The sequence below is a fragment of the Hemitrygon akajei genome, chromosome 1 (assembly GCF_048418815.1).
Source record: "Hemitrygon akajei chromosome 1, sHemAka1.3, whole genome shotgun sequence".
Lineage (NCBI taxonomy): Eukaryota > Metazoa > Chordata > Chondrichthyes > Myliobatiformes > Dasyatidae > Hemitrygon > Hemitrygon akajei.
This window is the reverse complement of record NC_133124.1, coordinates 110,415,191-110,431,485: the sequence shown is the minus strand read 5'-3', so window position 1 is coordinate 110,431,485 and position 16,295 is coordinate 110,415,191. Positions and strand designations below refer to the sequence as shown.

The 16,295-nt window shown below is 50.2% G+C and overlaps 1 protein-coding gene across 2 annotated transcripts; it reads right to left on the bottom strand.

The window, feature by feature from the left end:
• Positions 1–477: 477 nt before the first annotated feature.
• On the bottom strand, positions 478–16,064 carry tbx20 (T-box transcription factor 20). 2 transcript variants are annotated; one of them, XM_073049971.1, is made up of 8 exons: positions 15,468–16,064; positions 14,884–15,115; positions 13,529–13,693; positions 11,947–12,055; positions 10,819–10,977; positions 9,571–9,662; positions 7,399–7,511; positions 478–2,371 (listed from the first exon to the last, which is right to left on the bottom strand). In XM_073049971.1, exons 1-8 carry the CDS (start codon positions 15,589–15,591, stop codon positions 2,034–2,036), a joined length of 1,332 nt encoding a protein of 443 aa, XP_072906072.1. In that variant the 5' UTR covers positions 15,592–16,064; the 3' UTR covers positions 478–2,033. The 2 variants fall into 2 exon arrangements, with proteins under 2 accessions (XP_072906072.1, XP_072906082.1); XM_073049981.1 differs by having other exon boundaries at positions 9,586–9,662.
• Positions 16,065–16,295: the final 231 nt, after the last annotated feature.

The window sequence follows — 16,295 nt, the reverse complement described above, 5'->3', positions numbered from 1 at the left end:
CTTCAGGGCTGTTAAACCCAACGCATCAAGGATCTCACCAGTTACTTCGGTTCAAACCCAGGGATAAAGTCCATCAGGATCCACAGCTCATACACTTTGCTCAGTCCCACTGCCCTCGGTGATTGGAGTTCCCCCCTCCCGCCAATTCCCAATTTACGGCTATTTCCGGGATGATGTTTCCCTGCTAAATTCCGCGGAGCTTAAACGGCCAGGTCAGCGGGGTCGAACGGCCAGGTTTATATTGCTGTCAGAGCCCCACCCTGGCCCGGACAGTCAAACGTTCAGGTTCTTAAGTCAGCACGGTAAATGTCGAGTCCCCATTGGAAAGAGGCGGAGGCGCGTTAACGGTCTTGCGGGGGCACGCTGAAACAGTAGAAATGGATCGCGATGGATCGCGGATCCGTCTCGCACAACCGGGTGGATCTCTCGGTTAATTTCTGTACGAGTTCGATGAATGACTCTACAGATTTTGCCTTTTACAAACTCTCAATTTTAATCTTAAGTTCCAAATATTACATTGAAATCAGTTCCTGCAGAAATAAATATATTGCACTTTTAGAAAACAATTCTTCATAGCTGTAACTCCACAATTTCTTTTGAATATAATCTAGTACAGGAAAAAACACTGAACGGGAATTCATTACTAACTGTTTTAAAATGAGTGAACATGCTCACAAAATGGTACGACATTAAATGGATACTTGTAAAGATATGGTGAGTTATTTTACCTGCTACTGGGAGACACACAACCAAATAGCCCGCTTATATACACACACACACACACACACACACACACACACACACACACACACACACACACACACACACACACACACACACACACACACACACACACACACACACACACACAGTGACTATGAGACGCTGAGGCCATCGTGAGAAATGTTCGCCGTCCCAATCGGTAACCTCGTGGCCGTCACACCGCCCTCACTCACCATCACTGTCAGACTCGGGTCAATGGGCTGTGCAGAAGGGCAGATTGGGAGCAGCCTCGGCTCTGTCTACCTGAAGCTGATGAGGTCCCAGCCCAGTGAAGCTGCAGCAGGACCGCACGCTGCTCAACATGGCCAACAGCGAGTGACAGAGCGCGGTGACGTCACAGGGGATCGGATCCGAGCTCTGCAGTCTGCCTCATCTGGTTGTGGATGGGGGTGAACAAATAAACAGGAACGGGAGCAGGGGGCTCCAGGGTCAACCCCTACCCTCCGTGAGGGTGGAGCAGCCTGTGAGTGACCTATATATAACCATGTTCAGGGTGATCGGTCTCTGTCCCTCCTGAGATCCTACTGGTTCAGAAACCTGTCTCCAGACAATTCCATTCACCCCATGACAGATAGCACTGGACACAGATCCTGTGGTGTCGTGTCTGTCCCTGTCATGTGCGCACACTTACACATGGTCACAAGCGTGCACACAGCGACTAACACAGACATAAAAACATGAGCACACAGGCACATGCACACTCTCTCTCTCTCACACACACACACACACACACACACTGGTACACATACGCACACTCTTTTCACCCACACACATTTGTACAGACTGTTAAATTCACAAGCGATTTGTATCCGAGATGTGACTGCAGGTCCAGACCCGCTGAGAGTCCTCAGTATGTCTGCTGCAGTGCACCCTCTGACAGTACCGGTCGGCCAGTGTCGCTGGTGCAAAAAAAAAGTCCTTCGGGTGCCTGGCTCAGCCTTTGCCTAGTTCCCAGACAGGCCAGTAACTCAGTCCGACTGGCAGCTCACTGCAGTGCCAGCACTCCCGGCACATGAGGGCGCTTCAGCTGCCTTCGCGGCAACCTGACTGTCAACGGTGCATTCTGGGAGTTGTGGTCCAGCTGTGGCAAATCCTGTGGTGCATTCTGGGGGTTGTAGTTTCTGCTCTTGTCCATGCAGGAGCTGCTGCTTGCTGCGCCGCTCAGCTGTTGGTGTGGAGCATGCCCCCGATTCTCTGAGCGGCTTTCACAAGCGTCACGGTCCCTGGGTGAAATGCAGCCCCGATGTCAATCACACAAAGTGTGTCATCACAGCCGACGAGTGCCGCAGGCCTTGGATAGCGGCGTAGGGACCTTGCTGAAAGTAGTGGTGGTAGCGGGGCATGTGGAAGGTGGGGAAGGTGGGTCCGCTGCCTTGCATGGAGCTGGCGATGGCCGACGGTGTCAGGGGCATCCCAAGGCGGCTGTACTGTGGCAGAGAACCCTGGATTGGGTGAGGGACGGGGGCAGCGAGCGAAGCAGTGGTGGTGGCGATTGCCAGCGACTGTGGATGCTGAAACCCCGGGAAACTGCAGGAAGAGGCAACCCAGGTGCTGAGGGACAAGTTATCTGAGGCTGTGAAGGCGGAACCTGCAAAAGAAAACAGCGCGGAGGTATGAGGCCGTGCCAGAAAACACTGATCGGTCGGTGCGGAGAAACGGTGAGATTGCTGCAATGCAACGCGGGGGGGGGGGGGGGGACTCAGCGGTTAGGCGTAATCTATGGAGCAAAATAGACAGTCGACATTTCCGCTCATCAAACCGGCCTGAAAGAGGAAATATTACATCATTCACTCTCTTCCTACCTCCCTCACCTGCCTATGACCTTCCTCTCACCTGGATCCACCCACCATCCGCCAGCTACGCCTTCTCCCCACCCCATCCCAGCTTTTTTAAAATCTTGTTTTGAATTTTCAGTGAGTTCCTCCAGCGCTTTGTTTGTTGCTACAAACTTCCAGCATCTTCAGTCTCTTGTGTCTCTTGGATCTAATCGGGACTTGACATCAGAAAATGCCGGATGAACTCAGCCAAATGAGCAGTACCCATGGGAAGGGAAACGAATAGTGTTTCGGGCCGGGGGTCCTTCCCCAGAACCGCTATAAATCAGACTGTTTATTCCGATAATAAGAACAATCTGCCACGGCATTACCTGTTATAGTGGGTAGTTAATGAAAAATCTGCCTTTCACTTTCAGGGACTGATCTTTGTACGGAGCGCCGACCAGATCTGCGGATGGGTGATGGCCCGGCGCTGCTAAGCGGGTCGTCACTCTTTACCTCGGCAAAGCAACGAAGTGCTAGCTCCTTGGCACTTTAGTGCGGTTAGCTTCAGATCCATCCGTGATTGCCTTCCCCCTGTGCCGAAACCATCTCTCTCCTGAGCTGGAAGTTGATCCAGTCCAGTGAATGAGTAAAACTGGCCCAGAGGGAGCAGGGTTAAATGAGACTTTCCTCATCAGATCCTCTGATTAAACAATATTCTTCCCTGTCATTACTTCAGACATTCGGGGTATATTAGAATGTTAGTTTGACACAATTCTCACAACAAGGGTTCAGTAATAAACTGCCGTCCTTGGCCCCTTGGTGCTCAGTCCGCCCCTCGCTCAACTGCAGCCGGCGCAGTTTTCAAAACTAGAAACGGTATCGCTTCTAAGGAGTACTTTCATTACAGCTCCTGGCGAACAGCAACCGAGAGGGAAGATGATGTCTAAAACCACAACAAAAACCGGAGAGATGGACAGCCCTGTGTTAATGTTTGGGTCGGCAGGGCAGAGTAAATCAAGTGCCCGTTGTTGCTCCGGATATCTTATTTTCGCCCTGAAGTTAAGACTTTCGTTTATTTGTGAGTGTGGATGGACTTTCCCACAGATTCAGGAGAATGCTGTTGCCTGAGGGAATTGTCAGTAGAAGCGGCACCTCCCAATCAACTAAATAGATTGGAATGGGACGGCATGGCGGGACGAGTGAGGGGGGGGGGGGGCACGATGTCTAATCCAGCGTCGTTGGTGATAGGAGGGGACAGAATCTTTGGTGCCACCACGCTCTCCCACCATCCGGACCATGCCATCAGGAAGGTGGGATAGGATCCTCAAGTCCCACGCCAACGGGTTCAGGAACAGTTATTACCTCTCAACCATCGGGCAGGGGATAACTTCACTCGCCCAATCTCAGGGTAGAAGATGGTGACATATACGTGCTTCGATAATAACTTTACTTTGAACTTTAAACTTCTTTTATAAACTCCGTAGGGTAAATTTTGGAACATGGGGGAGACCTCGACCTCTCTAATTTTCAGTGAGATCAGGGCCAACCCACCACCGTTCTGCATGTGGGTCCATGTCCAAACTTTATTCTTACATCCCGCCCTCCTTGAACACGTTTCTCTTCAGACTTTGAGGAAAGCTGAGGCTAATCTGGGAGTAGTGCACAGGGGGTATGCCATGCGTTGGGAAGAAGTGGGTATCCGTAGGGTGGTAAAGAGGGCGCATAGCATGCTTACCTTTATTAGTTAGGGGCAACTGAGCTCAAGGGTCAGGAAGCTGTGCTACCGCTTTAAAAAACTCTGATCAGGCCGCGTCTGGACTATTGCATTCAATTCTGATCATCCATTATTGGAAGGATTTCGAGACTTTATGGAAGAAACAGAAGAGGCTTTCCAGGATACTGCCCCGATTAGAGCGCATGTTGTATAGGAAAGTTTGGACAAACTTGGGTTATTTTCTCTGGAGCGGCAGCGATTTCAGGAAACCTGATATAAGTTAACAATATTACAAGAAGCATAGAGGAGACAGAGGGTCGGAAGTCTAACACTAGAGGGCGGGCATTTAAGGTGAGAGGGGTAAGTCTAAGAGGGGTGTGAGGGTTTTTTTTTTACTCAGAGAATGGCGGATTCCTGGAATGCTCTGCCAGGGATGGTGGTGGTGGCCTGTACGTCAGAAGGCTCTTGGATAGGCTCATGAGCCTACAGACAATGAGGGATATGAACCGAGTGCATGCAGAAAGCATTACGTTTAATTACCTATAGGTTAATTAGTTTGATTCAACATTGTATGCCGAAGGGCCTGTTCTCCAGCTGTTCCGTTCTATGGTCTGCGTTCTGTGGGCAAAGTTTTCTGCGTCATGTTCCAAAGTACAGTAAAGAGGTGACACAGACAGTGACTAACCCAGCCGGCAATTAAATGAAAGGCACTCAGTGGTATATGCATCACAGGAGAGTGGACAAACTCAGGCTTCGGTCAGTGAGGATCAGAGGGATAACAGTCCTGTCCAAACCACGGCTGATTCCCTCCTTCCTTCATTTACTTCCATGGCGGAGGGAAGCGGTTAGTTACAAGGAGTGTGTGGCAATGTTTTTTTTCCAAATCTATCAACAAGAAAATTACTAATGTATTGAATTTAAAATAAATACTTCATTTGGATTACAACAAATCTCAAATGAATGTCAAGCAGAATACATTGCAGAAATATTACTGCAGAATATTTTGTTAACTAGTTGAGAGCAGATTTTCTTCTAAAATTCTTTAAATAGTTCGCGGCGGGACTGATGCTTCTGCAATACACGCGGATCCTTGTAGAAAACTGGATAGTAACAAATGTTTCAGTTTGAACTTATGGCCGAATTTATGTTGCTATTCTGAAGCAAAGGTAATGCCTCAGAACGGGAATATGAATTTGGGTGCTACATTCGGAGGGTTTTATCTCGGCTCTGTGGAAATATTTCTTTAAAGGAAGTAGGGGAGTGTTGAGACTTTGCTGTCAACGAGTGTTTCTGTATTGCGGGTTGAGGATGTAAATCTGAGAAGTTCCCAGTCACTCTGCGCAGGAGTGGTTCTGGACTGACGGTACGGGGTGGAGGGTGCTGCTTGGCCCGGTCAGCTGTACGTCAAACCGGCATCTTGAGGAAGCCCACCAGCGCCGCCACAGGCCTCTGACTCCGTACCGCCGTTATGTTACCGGGAATACGCAGTCAATGGGTTGGAAGAATAATGTCCAGTACAGCTTTGCCATCTAAGTGTAGGCATTTGCCTTTCGACGTTCGCGGCAGACAATTTGCATTGAAGTAATCTGCCGGAAACTCCTCGGGTTACGCAGCATCGGAGCAGGAGAGGGGTTTGGGTGGGGCGGTTAACGTTCTGGGGTGTTCAGGGCAACCAGTCTGCATTAAAGTCACTGGACTTAGGGGAACACTGGAACCACCATAACATAAGGACCGCGTGCTAGCAATAGGATATTGATCAGTACGAAGGAGTTAGCATGGACGTGATGGCCCGAAGGCCCTGCTCTGTGCTGGATAACTCGGTGACCTGAATGTGTGATCTGAATTCAATCCGAGTCCCGACACCCCCAGCTAGAGTGAAGGTGAATTTATCCGCAGCGACCAGCACAGCCAACTTTCCAGGGAGTACGATTAACCAGTCAATGTCTGGACCTCCTGGAAGTGCCGCAGTTGACACTATATCCGTGGTACTGACTCATCCCCCCACTGCGGTCCGTTATCTGTCAGCGTGCTGGGTCCTGTAAAACTGTGGGTTCCTGGATTAATCTTTTTCGTCAACGGTTCCAAGTGCAATCAGCCTACACTACAATTGGCGTGGACTGATTAGGCCAGACGACATTTTATGTATAACGGTTCTATTTATATATAATCAATTATATTAATCAACCCTACGTTTCAAGAATATGGAAAATCACTAAAATCTCATCTCATTCTCGATACAACGTTGTTGACATCACAGTTTTCATTAACCTTTGGATATATAATTGTTTACCTTTCTACTTGTTTCGCACCCCGACATATTCCAATTAACTACTTCTAGCGGCGGACAGGATCCCTCCCCCAGTATTTTTCAGGTAATTTCTGGGACCTTACACCAGTATCGAAGGACGGAATGACCTACTCCTTGGATTTTTCTCGGAAGGGAACCGTGGTCACAGTACAAGCGATATCAACAAGTACCTGAACGGGTAATCAACTCGGGAAGTCGACAGACACAACCCAAAAAATCTAAAGTGATGGAGGGTCTTGGCCCGGAGCATTGAAAATCCCGCTGTCTCTGTACATGTCAACCCGACACCTTGACCACGGCCCTCTGAGCTCCTACAGCCGTTTGATTTGTGTTTGAAATTACATTTGTACCACTTTACAGAGAATGATACAACGAATAGAATTTACATGGGGCTTCACAAGCTTTACTTTGGAATCCATGGACCTTAAACATATTTATTCCGAAGAGTTTAACTCCACCTTTCGGGCGGGTGGGAGAAATTTTTCAGCTGCGGTTACAGCGCCAGTTGTACAATTCAATGAGGCATTAAGTGTTTAGTGGCGTTACAGGAGGCATGGGTCTGATATCGATTGTGTTTGGGGAAGATTGCCATGGGCAATAATGAGCGGTGTACCGGTGAATCATCGGCAGCTACTGCATGAATGTACGTGTGCACACCAGAAACGGCAGACACTGCGGCAGGAATTGCAGGGCCATTGTCACCGAGCTACTGCCGTGGAAAGAATGGCTCTTCATTTCCCACATTACAGCAATGGCTACACGTCAACAATGCTGCACTTATCAGGATGTCCTGGGCTGACGAGGAATGCGGTGGCAAGCATTCTTCCTCCTACCTCTGTTCTGTGTTGTTTGGCTTTCTTCGCTGAGGGCTTCGTCATCTCCCCCGTAGGTCCGGATCGGTGACCGTGCGTAAGTGTGCTTCTGGATGAGATTCTCCACACTTTCCCTGCAGCACAAGAGAGGCAGGGTTAAGATAAGAAGAAAAATAAGCTTTCTGTGACCGTTCGTCCCCTCGTGCCTGCTGCACCATTCAAGAGAATACAAGGAATCTTTAATCCCGGCGCCACTAACCCTCGATCCTCTGAATGAGAATCTCAACAGGTGCCTGGCGTCAGCGAGGTGTAATTCTGAGCAAAACGGTTTCAGCCGTGATGAAGTGAAAAGCAGTTACGGTCATGGGCCACGGCCAGATATCGCTTCTATCTGAGCTGTGGTACATGACCTTAACTGCTTTTCACTTCATCACAGCTGAAGCCGTGCTGCTGAAACAAAAAAATCTCGCTTTGTTTAGCGAATCAAAACCAACCAGTGATCAGAGCAATTGGTTTAAGCTAGGTGTCGATTTGGCCCGTTTCTATTCAGTGTTCCGATTATTACTGCAGCTGCCCAATTACATTTCACATCTGTCCACTTACATTCAGCGAGTGGATTATAGCAAGAATGAGATATGAAAGTCTTATTGTCCTAAGGCTAATAATCACTTAATCTCCAAAGTCAGAACAAGCAGGTTAAAATATCACGACATAGTTAATTCCTATGATATGATGACGAAATAAAAAGAAATAGATTGATCGGCACTGCCCACTGGGCTGGTTCCCTCTTTGCAATATTTCCCATTGCTTTTCGAAAGTCACTGCGTATCCGATCCCAGTGACCCCAGGTCCCAGTGACTCCGGACCCCAGTGACTCCAGGTCCCAGTGACTCCGGATCCCAGTGACTCCGGATCCCAGTGACCCCAGGTCCCAGTGACTCCGGATCCCAGTGACCCCAGGTCCCAGTGACTCCGGACCCCAGTGACTCCAGGTCCCAGTGACTCCGGATCCCAGTGACCCCAGGTCCCAGTGACCCCGGATCCCAGTGAACCCAGGTCCCAGTGACTCCGGATCCCAGTGACTCCGGATCCCAGTGACCCCGGATCCCAGTGACCCCAGGTCCCAGTGACCCCGGATCCCAGTGAACCCAGGTCCCAGTGACTCCGGATCCCAGTGACTCCGGATCCCAGTGACCCCAGGTCCCAGTGACTCCGGATCCCAGTGACAGATTGTTAAAAGGACATGGCTGGAAAGCGATCCGCCAGACCCTGAAAAATAAAATGCGCCACGTCATATGAGTTGCTGTCATTCCGCCAAACATGCTTGATCTTCCAGTCGCAGTCGGACGTGAATCTCCTGCACGGGAGCTGAAACAGACAATTCCGGCAATGGCCCGGCGCCTCCGCCCCATTCAGGGCCCAGGGAAAGGATGTGCCACCACGGTGTGGGTTCTGCCGTACGGGGGGGGGGGGTGGGTGGGGGGGGGATGTCGGCGGGAGATAACCTGATCTATTCACAAGTAAACCTTGTGCGGGGTGGACAAAGTGCATCGGAAATCAGACCTTGAGCTCAGTAGGTCAACCACTCCTCCAAACAAATCCAAGGTACGTTTACCCTCATGGAACGTGAATCTTCGGGAAAAGGAAAAACTCGCGGGGTCTGGAACCAGTGAAATTGGAAAGAAGGAAAAACCCCACCAATTCACGTTGACTACTAGAGAGGTCGGCGATCTCGGAGGGCGGCACCTTTATGTTGTAGAGTGGGTACTAACGGGCTCGGGTAGGATCGGTGAACGGTATGAGGGTTCACTAACAGGACAGGAGGTGGGGGCGAGGAGCCTAAGTCCGGAAAGAAGTGACTGGTTTGGGGAAATATGCGAGATTCGAGCGGCAGCAGATTTGCCGCCAGTATAGTTACAGGAGGAATTGTGGGCCCAGGAAAGGCTGTACACCGTTAGCAGTGTCCCGCCACCCTCTTGCCGTGATTCCATAGCGATGGATGAAATAACTCCCGGGACAGAGTACTGTGCCGCCGTTACAAAATTAAAACCAATAACATGCGCAGAGAAATTTCATACCCCGGTATGAATCACCAAACATCAACCTACATTCGTTTCTATTAAATGTTTTGTGTTTAACATTTTCTAAACCGCGACATTTACATCACATTGAATTGAGAAGAAAGGGTCTTACTGCGGGAGACAGTACCTCTCCATATCGGTGAGTCGGGACGAGTCTCGGAATCCTTTGGCGAAAGGATTACTATCGATTTTTAGTTTGGTGATCTGCAGGACAGAAACATCATGAGGAATCTCCCTGTGCATGGAGGGGTGAACACACTCGGGATGAAACAAAACAATGTGCTGGGAATCTGAAACAAAAACGGGAAATGCTGGAAACACTCAGCGAGTCAGGCCGCAAACTGGTAGCGGCGCGGACCAGTTTTGGCGAAGGCCATTCATACAACAACATCCTCTGCACACCTGCGGCCTGACCTGAGCGTTAACAGGGGTTTTCTGATTCTACTTTAGGTTGTTAACGTTGGCAGCTTTGTCGATTTTCACCAGGACCTTTCCCTCACGCTTCTCTCCCCTGGTAGTGAGACAACAGAATCATCACCCCGATCAGCCAAGTGCCGTTTAGAATATGCCCAGCGACCTCAGTACAACTAACCTCTGTCCCGGTCACCTGTCTCGGTGACCACTGTCCCAATAACATTTGTTCTAGTGCCCGCTGTCCCACCACTGAGCACATTTACAAGGAGCGCTGTCGCAGGAAAGCAGCATCCATCATCAAGGACCCCAACATCCAGGCCGTACCTCTCTTCTCACTGCTGCCATCAGGAAGTAGGCACCGGAGCCTTAGGATGAACATCACCAGGTTGTGGAACAGTTATTACCCCTCAACTCTGAAGTAGAGTGGATGACTTCACTCACCCCAACGCTGAACAGATTCCACAACCCAGGAACTTACTTTAAAGAGCTCTGGTCTTCGTGTCCTCGATACTTATCGCCTATTTATTTATTATTATTTACTTTTATATAATTGCACAATTTCTTGTCGTATTTATTTAATATAATTGCACAATTTATTGTCTTTTGCGCATTGGTTCTTCGTCCGTCTCTGTCTTGTGCGGTTTTGCATTGATTCTATTATGTTTCTTTCTAATTACTACGAATGCCCGCAAGAATGTTCCAGTGGCCACTGTCCAGCCAGCCATACCAGTGACCTCTATCCCAGTCTCCTGCACCAGTGACCTCTGCCCGGTCACCTTTGTGTCATTGACCTCTGTCCTTTTGACATCTATTCTGATAGTCTGAAATTATTATAGACATAACGACCTCGGGCTAATTGCAACGTGGCGCCCAGGCGGATAGACCTCAGCAACGGCGGCGGCTGCGGATCTGAGCCGATGGTCTGCGGCGGGGCAGCGGGACTCACCAGTTGATTCTGGTAGGCGGTCACTGCAGTGAAAACAGTCTCCGGGAAGATGAAGGTGCGGAACTCCTCAGATTTGAGGTTGACCAGAGAAGCAGTGTGGTCTTTCTTCCTGATAATGTGAACCCGGGGCTGGTACTTGTGCATGGAGTTCAGAATTATCTGTGGAACGAATTTACCTCCGTTATCTACGGCTCCTTCCCCATTCCGATCCCCAGCCCACCCCAGCAGTCTGATCCCAGCCCGGGTTGGTACGGCAAGGGACTGGACGGAGAGCGTGAGGACGTGGGCCCGGTCAAGGTGGCATCATCCCCGGCTGCCTCACAAAATTACCCCTAACTCCAATCTCACGCAACGCTATCGTGGAGGGGGTGGGGGGCACAGGATTCTGAGAACAAACCCAGGAAAGTGGCAAGACCTCGGTGATAAAACATCTCTTCAGACAGCAGACTACTCCAAACCGGCTGATATCCGTGCTGTTGATAACCTTTGGCATATTCCGTTTTAATGGTCATTTAATTAGAAGCGATAGAGTAAATTCACATGCTTCCGAATTACACACAACTGGCTGACCTGTAGACACACACGGGTGTACACACGTACTCATATATCTGTATATACACATCTGTACAGATATGCACACCTGTGTATACACAGCTGTAGACACACATCGGTACATATACACACTTGAGATAAGTATCTGTACACACATCTCATTCACTACTGCACAAACCCATGCCAGTAAGTGAGAGGAGGTATTTCAGCCAAGTGGATGTCGCAAGGGGCTGTCTACCTGTCCGTGACGTTAGAGCGGGTTCAGAATTGAGTGAGAATGCGAGAGGAAGCTGACAATTAGCCAGTGAAGCCGCAGGAACAAACTGGAGCGAATCCCTGGCAGCGGCTCCTGGTACAGGAATGGGAGGGCTGTACGGCGACTGGATTAGTGTCCATGGCTCGGATCCCTGCGGCCAATTTGCGGATTCCTACTTCTGCACAGACTGGGCTGTCAAGGAGCACGGTGAACCCCAGGCCATCGTTTCCAGGACGGAAACGCGTCATGAATTAAATGAACAAAAATATTGTTCGGTTCCGGCGCCAGGAATTTCCCGAATCAAATTAAATGCAACTCACGTGGCCGTGTTGATCCAACTCGTTGTTGGTGAGTTTCACCTTCTCGAAGGAGACCATCTGTTTCGATAGCTGCTCCCCCGTGAACGGACAGTCAGGGTGTACATAGAGCCTGAAACAGGAGACCGAGGTCAAACATCCAACAGGTGAACGTGGTGTCTGGAGTGTTAGGTAAGTGACCGGACAGGTGAACGTGGTGTCTGGAGTGGTACGTATGGGTCCAAAAATTGTTGAGTGGTGGGAAAAGATCCGAACAAGGGCAGTCCGGTCAGGGCCAGCAGCAGATTCTGGATCAGCCCATCCTGAGATCAGTGCGTTCTGGATCAATGGATTCCGGATCAGTGGGTTCTGGAGCAATGAATTCCAGATCAATGAATTCCGGATCAGTAACTTTGAGAATCAGCGGATGCCATATTAGTTAATTCTGGGTTAGTAGATTCGGGGTTAGTTGATTTGAGATCAAATAACTGAGATCAGTGGATTCGGGATAAAACAATTTGGAGTGAGTAGGTTCTAGATCTGTGGATCTCCAGACCAATGGATTTGCACTGTTTCCACAAAGCCTCGCGGTTTTGCGTTCTCTCCCTCTCAGCTTTATTCGATTAAAGATATTACACTGCTTACATATGGATGACGGATCTTTTTCGTGGGCGATCTCTTGTGTTACCACAGCCCAAGTGCTCGGTCGGCTCCGGGAGTTCCGCGGTGACAAGGTTCCCCACGAGCAACGCTGGCCAGTTGTGATCCAGGGTTCGAATCGGGGTGAGCGGGGCTTGGGATAAGGACGTTGGGGTTAGGGTCAGAGTTACAGTGATTGAGGCCGCTCAGGGTGACGTGACTGGATTTAAAGTTAGGGTGGGTGGGGCGTTTGGATAATCTGTGGATTGGTTCAGAGTGATTGCAGTCAGGGTAGACTGATTCCATTTATAGGTAGAGTGATTGGGATACGGATTAACGGAGTGTATCAGTGTAGTCTGACTAGGCCAGACTGGATGGTATTAAAGCAATTGGCTTAGAGATATTTGGGGTTCTGTTAATGGTGGTGAGGGTGGCTAGGAGTTAAAACATTAGGGTCGGCATCGGGAAAGGGTTGGGGTGACTGAATTGTGACCTCGATGTCCTTATCGCAGTGTTGATCCCCCAGCCCCGTTTAGAGCATTACATAGCTGGCAGGGGTGTTCCCTCCAACGTGCAAGTTTTGGACCTTGACTTTTGGTTGCCGAGAGGTAGCTTCTCAGCAAACCAAGGCGGGAAGAAATTCGCTCTGACTTTCCTCCGCAAGGAAACATGTCCCTAGTGCACCGCTCAGGCCTTACGGAACCAATTTCGGATGTTTCTCGATTTCTGCCGGACGAGAAATAAAAACAGAAAATGCTGGAAACACTCAGCGGGTCAGGCAGCGTCTGCGGAGAGAAACCGCCAATGTTCCAGATGTAAGACCCTTTGTTTCTTTATTTCCGGCATTTTCTGTATTTTTTGTAGGTTTCCAGTTCGACAAGTCCATTCAGTGCAGGGTTTGTGGGAGTGTGTGTATCTGGGAATATCAGGGAGCAGTTCCACAGACAGCCCCCAGTTAAGGCCGCACCTTGCTGGGAGCGGCGGGTCGGCTTTGCCCGCCACCAGCCAAGAGGATCGATGATAGGCGTAGCGATAACGCTTGTTGTCCACCGCCACGATGTCCATCAACACGATATACTTGGCCTCGGAATCCACTCCAGACAGCGAGACCCGAATAGTTGGGAACATCCTCCTGAAACAGGCCAGAAGGAGGAAGCATCTCTTTAATCTTAACCATCCCACTACCCAACACATTCATAGTATGCAAGCATTCGCGGCTGGAGAAACGGCGAGTGAATCAGCGTCAGAACGAGTGTGATTCTCAAGAGAGGAATACAAATCCGTCCGGCATAACTGATCTAATTTCGAGCGAACCCATAAGGCAGCTTCCTCGTCCTTCTCCCGCCGGCCGGCGCACCAACCTCCCCCTTCCCCCGCAAGAACTTTCCGTCAACGCTGACAGTGGCTGTCTTGAATCCGCAATGTTTGCAGATTTATGCTGGCTTTCAGTTTTGGCGAGAGGGGGCAATGAATGAGTTTAACACCCCCTCCCCCCAGCTTCGCTTTCACCACAATCAGATCTGAACAACTCTCTCTCCGCTCTCGAGTCGGCTCCGATCCGTTACCCCGCGTTTCGTCGCTGCGGCGCCGCTGAGATCCAGCGATCTAACGGGGTCGCAGCCGATCCGAGTCCCAGGAGTATTCTTACCGAGTTCAATGAGAGTATATACCAAGGAAAGCCTTGTGATTTAACAATTACCCGTTAAATGGTACAGGATTGCCCTCGATACGAGGGGTTATAATTGTCATGACTATAAAATAATTACACCACTAATTAATTTAATTCGGATATACTTGAGAGATCACCATCGACCGCCGCATCGAAAAGAATTACTATTTGATTCCACACAATTCCTGATATAAACTGTCTGTTCCTTTTCCCGATTAATGCACGAATCAAACCGCTTTCGTTTTGAGTCTCTGTTAAAGCGATAACTGTCACTACCCAAATGCCAGAGCAAGGGAACCCGTCCACAACGCGGGGATCCGCGATCCTTCCAAAACTAACCCTCCCGGCCTCGCTTCTGTTCCAAGCTGTTTCGTTTAGGAATGTCTCGAAATGGAAAACATCAAACCAGGCAGCGGAATTAAACGAAACATGGAGGTTCGTTGTCCCGCGCCCACTTCTAATAATTTCCCTCAAGACGTTATCCTCCCGTTCAAAATTAATTAGTTGCCCGCTGCCGTGTTTGATCAAAATATTCCCGCACGTTTATGTGAATCCAATAACCGCGTCGGGGTCGAAATTAAAACCGAGCGTCTCTATAACGCCGCCGAGCCGCTTCTAAAGCGACTGCGACAGCTGAGGGGCGCCTTCCTTACCTGCCGGATTTTGTGATGATCATCTCGGTGCCCAGCTCATGGAACTTGTCCCACAGATCTTTGGTTTCCAGGTTACAGGTGATCTTGGCCATTTCGGCGCTGGGCACGCTGGGGGTGGTGGGTATCAGGGGTTCCGTACACGCCGGAGAGGCACCGCTGCTGTAATCTCCAAGCTCCAGGCCGCCCAGATCACCCAGGGGCTGAGAACAGGAAGACTTCTCCACGAACTGTTCTGCTCAGTGGAAGAAAAGGTGCGCGAAGGCGGTTGTCAATCGAAAGCAATGTCAGGCCGCCGATGACCGCGGATTTCGTTTTCTTGCAGTGAAGCTAATTACCGTCATTTACCGACAGTGTTACAAACCAGCTACACTTCAGGGCGCGCAGCCGTTACACTGCATCCCGACTTGGCGTAGAGCAAAACTTTATCTACAGAAGTAACATCTCCTTCAACCCAAATGCTCCCCATCAAAGTATACTGCATTTACCCTGGCGATTCTCCGACCCCGCGACTCCCCGGCAACAACTTCAACCGTTAACCATTGCAGGTGAATGGCGAGGCCCAGGCAGCGCAGGGCCCGACTTACCCAGGGGTTTAATGGTGTTCTCCTGAAGTCCCTTGTCCTTGGAGTTTCCAGTTGACATGAGCGCCGCGATGGAGAAGGCGTTAGCCCGGGATGAGAGCTGTGGTTTGGTATTGTTGTATTCCATGCCGGGAGTGCGGGGTTCTGGAATCCAGGAGCAGGACGACTGAGTGTCCTGGGGACTGGGGCTCTCTCTGGGATAACCAGGGGACAGGTTCCGCTCACTCCGGCACCAGTTGCTCCCCGCTGCCTTTTCCGAGCACCTCCCGTCTGCCTGCAAACCGCCTCCTGCAATGACAATTATTTTTTTGCCTCCCGCACCCCGTACCCCAGACCCCGGGTAGAGAGCCAATCAGCGGCTTCTGACGTCACTCCCCTCGCTTCCCACCAGATAAGGTGGATCACACCTAGTGCGCCTGTGCAATGCCGGCCGACCTACGTGGGTGGGGGAGCGAGGGGTGAGCGTGTGCACCATGGTCTGTAGATGAGGGGTGCTACCGTGCACCATCACGGTTGGGGGCAGGTCCCCTTGGCGGAGTTGTTGGATACGAAGGAGGCGGAGCTGCGGTGATTAACCCTTTGTGGGTCACGGAGCAGCGCGCCCGCTTACCGTGACAGCGGAACGGAAGGCAGGGCAAGTCACGGCCCAGTTCGCAAATTGCTGCTGTACAAACACAGGCCGGAGTTTACACCTACGAGTTGAGAGCGTTGCATCAAGTGACCGTGTGTGATGTTTGTCAGGAGTGAGAATCGGTTTCGCTGTGCCCAGAATGTCTGCAGTACCCTGCGTGTTTCACATTCCTAATGTCTTGTTTACTGACATTTCCCCTC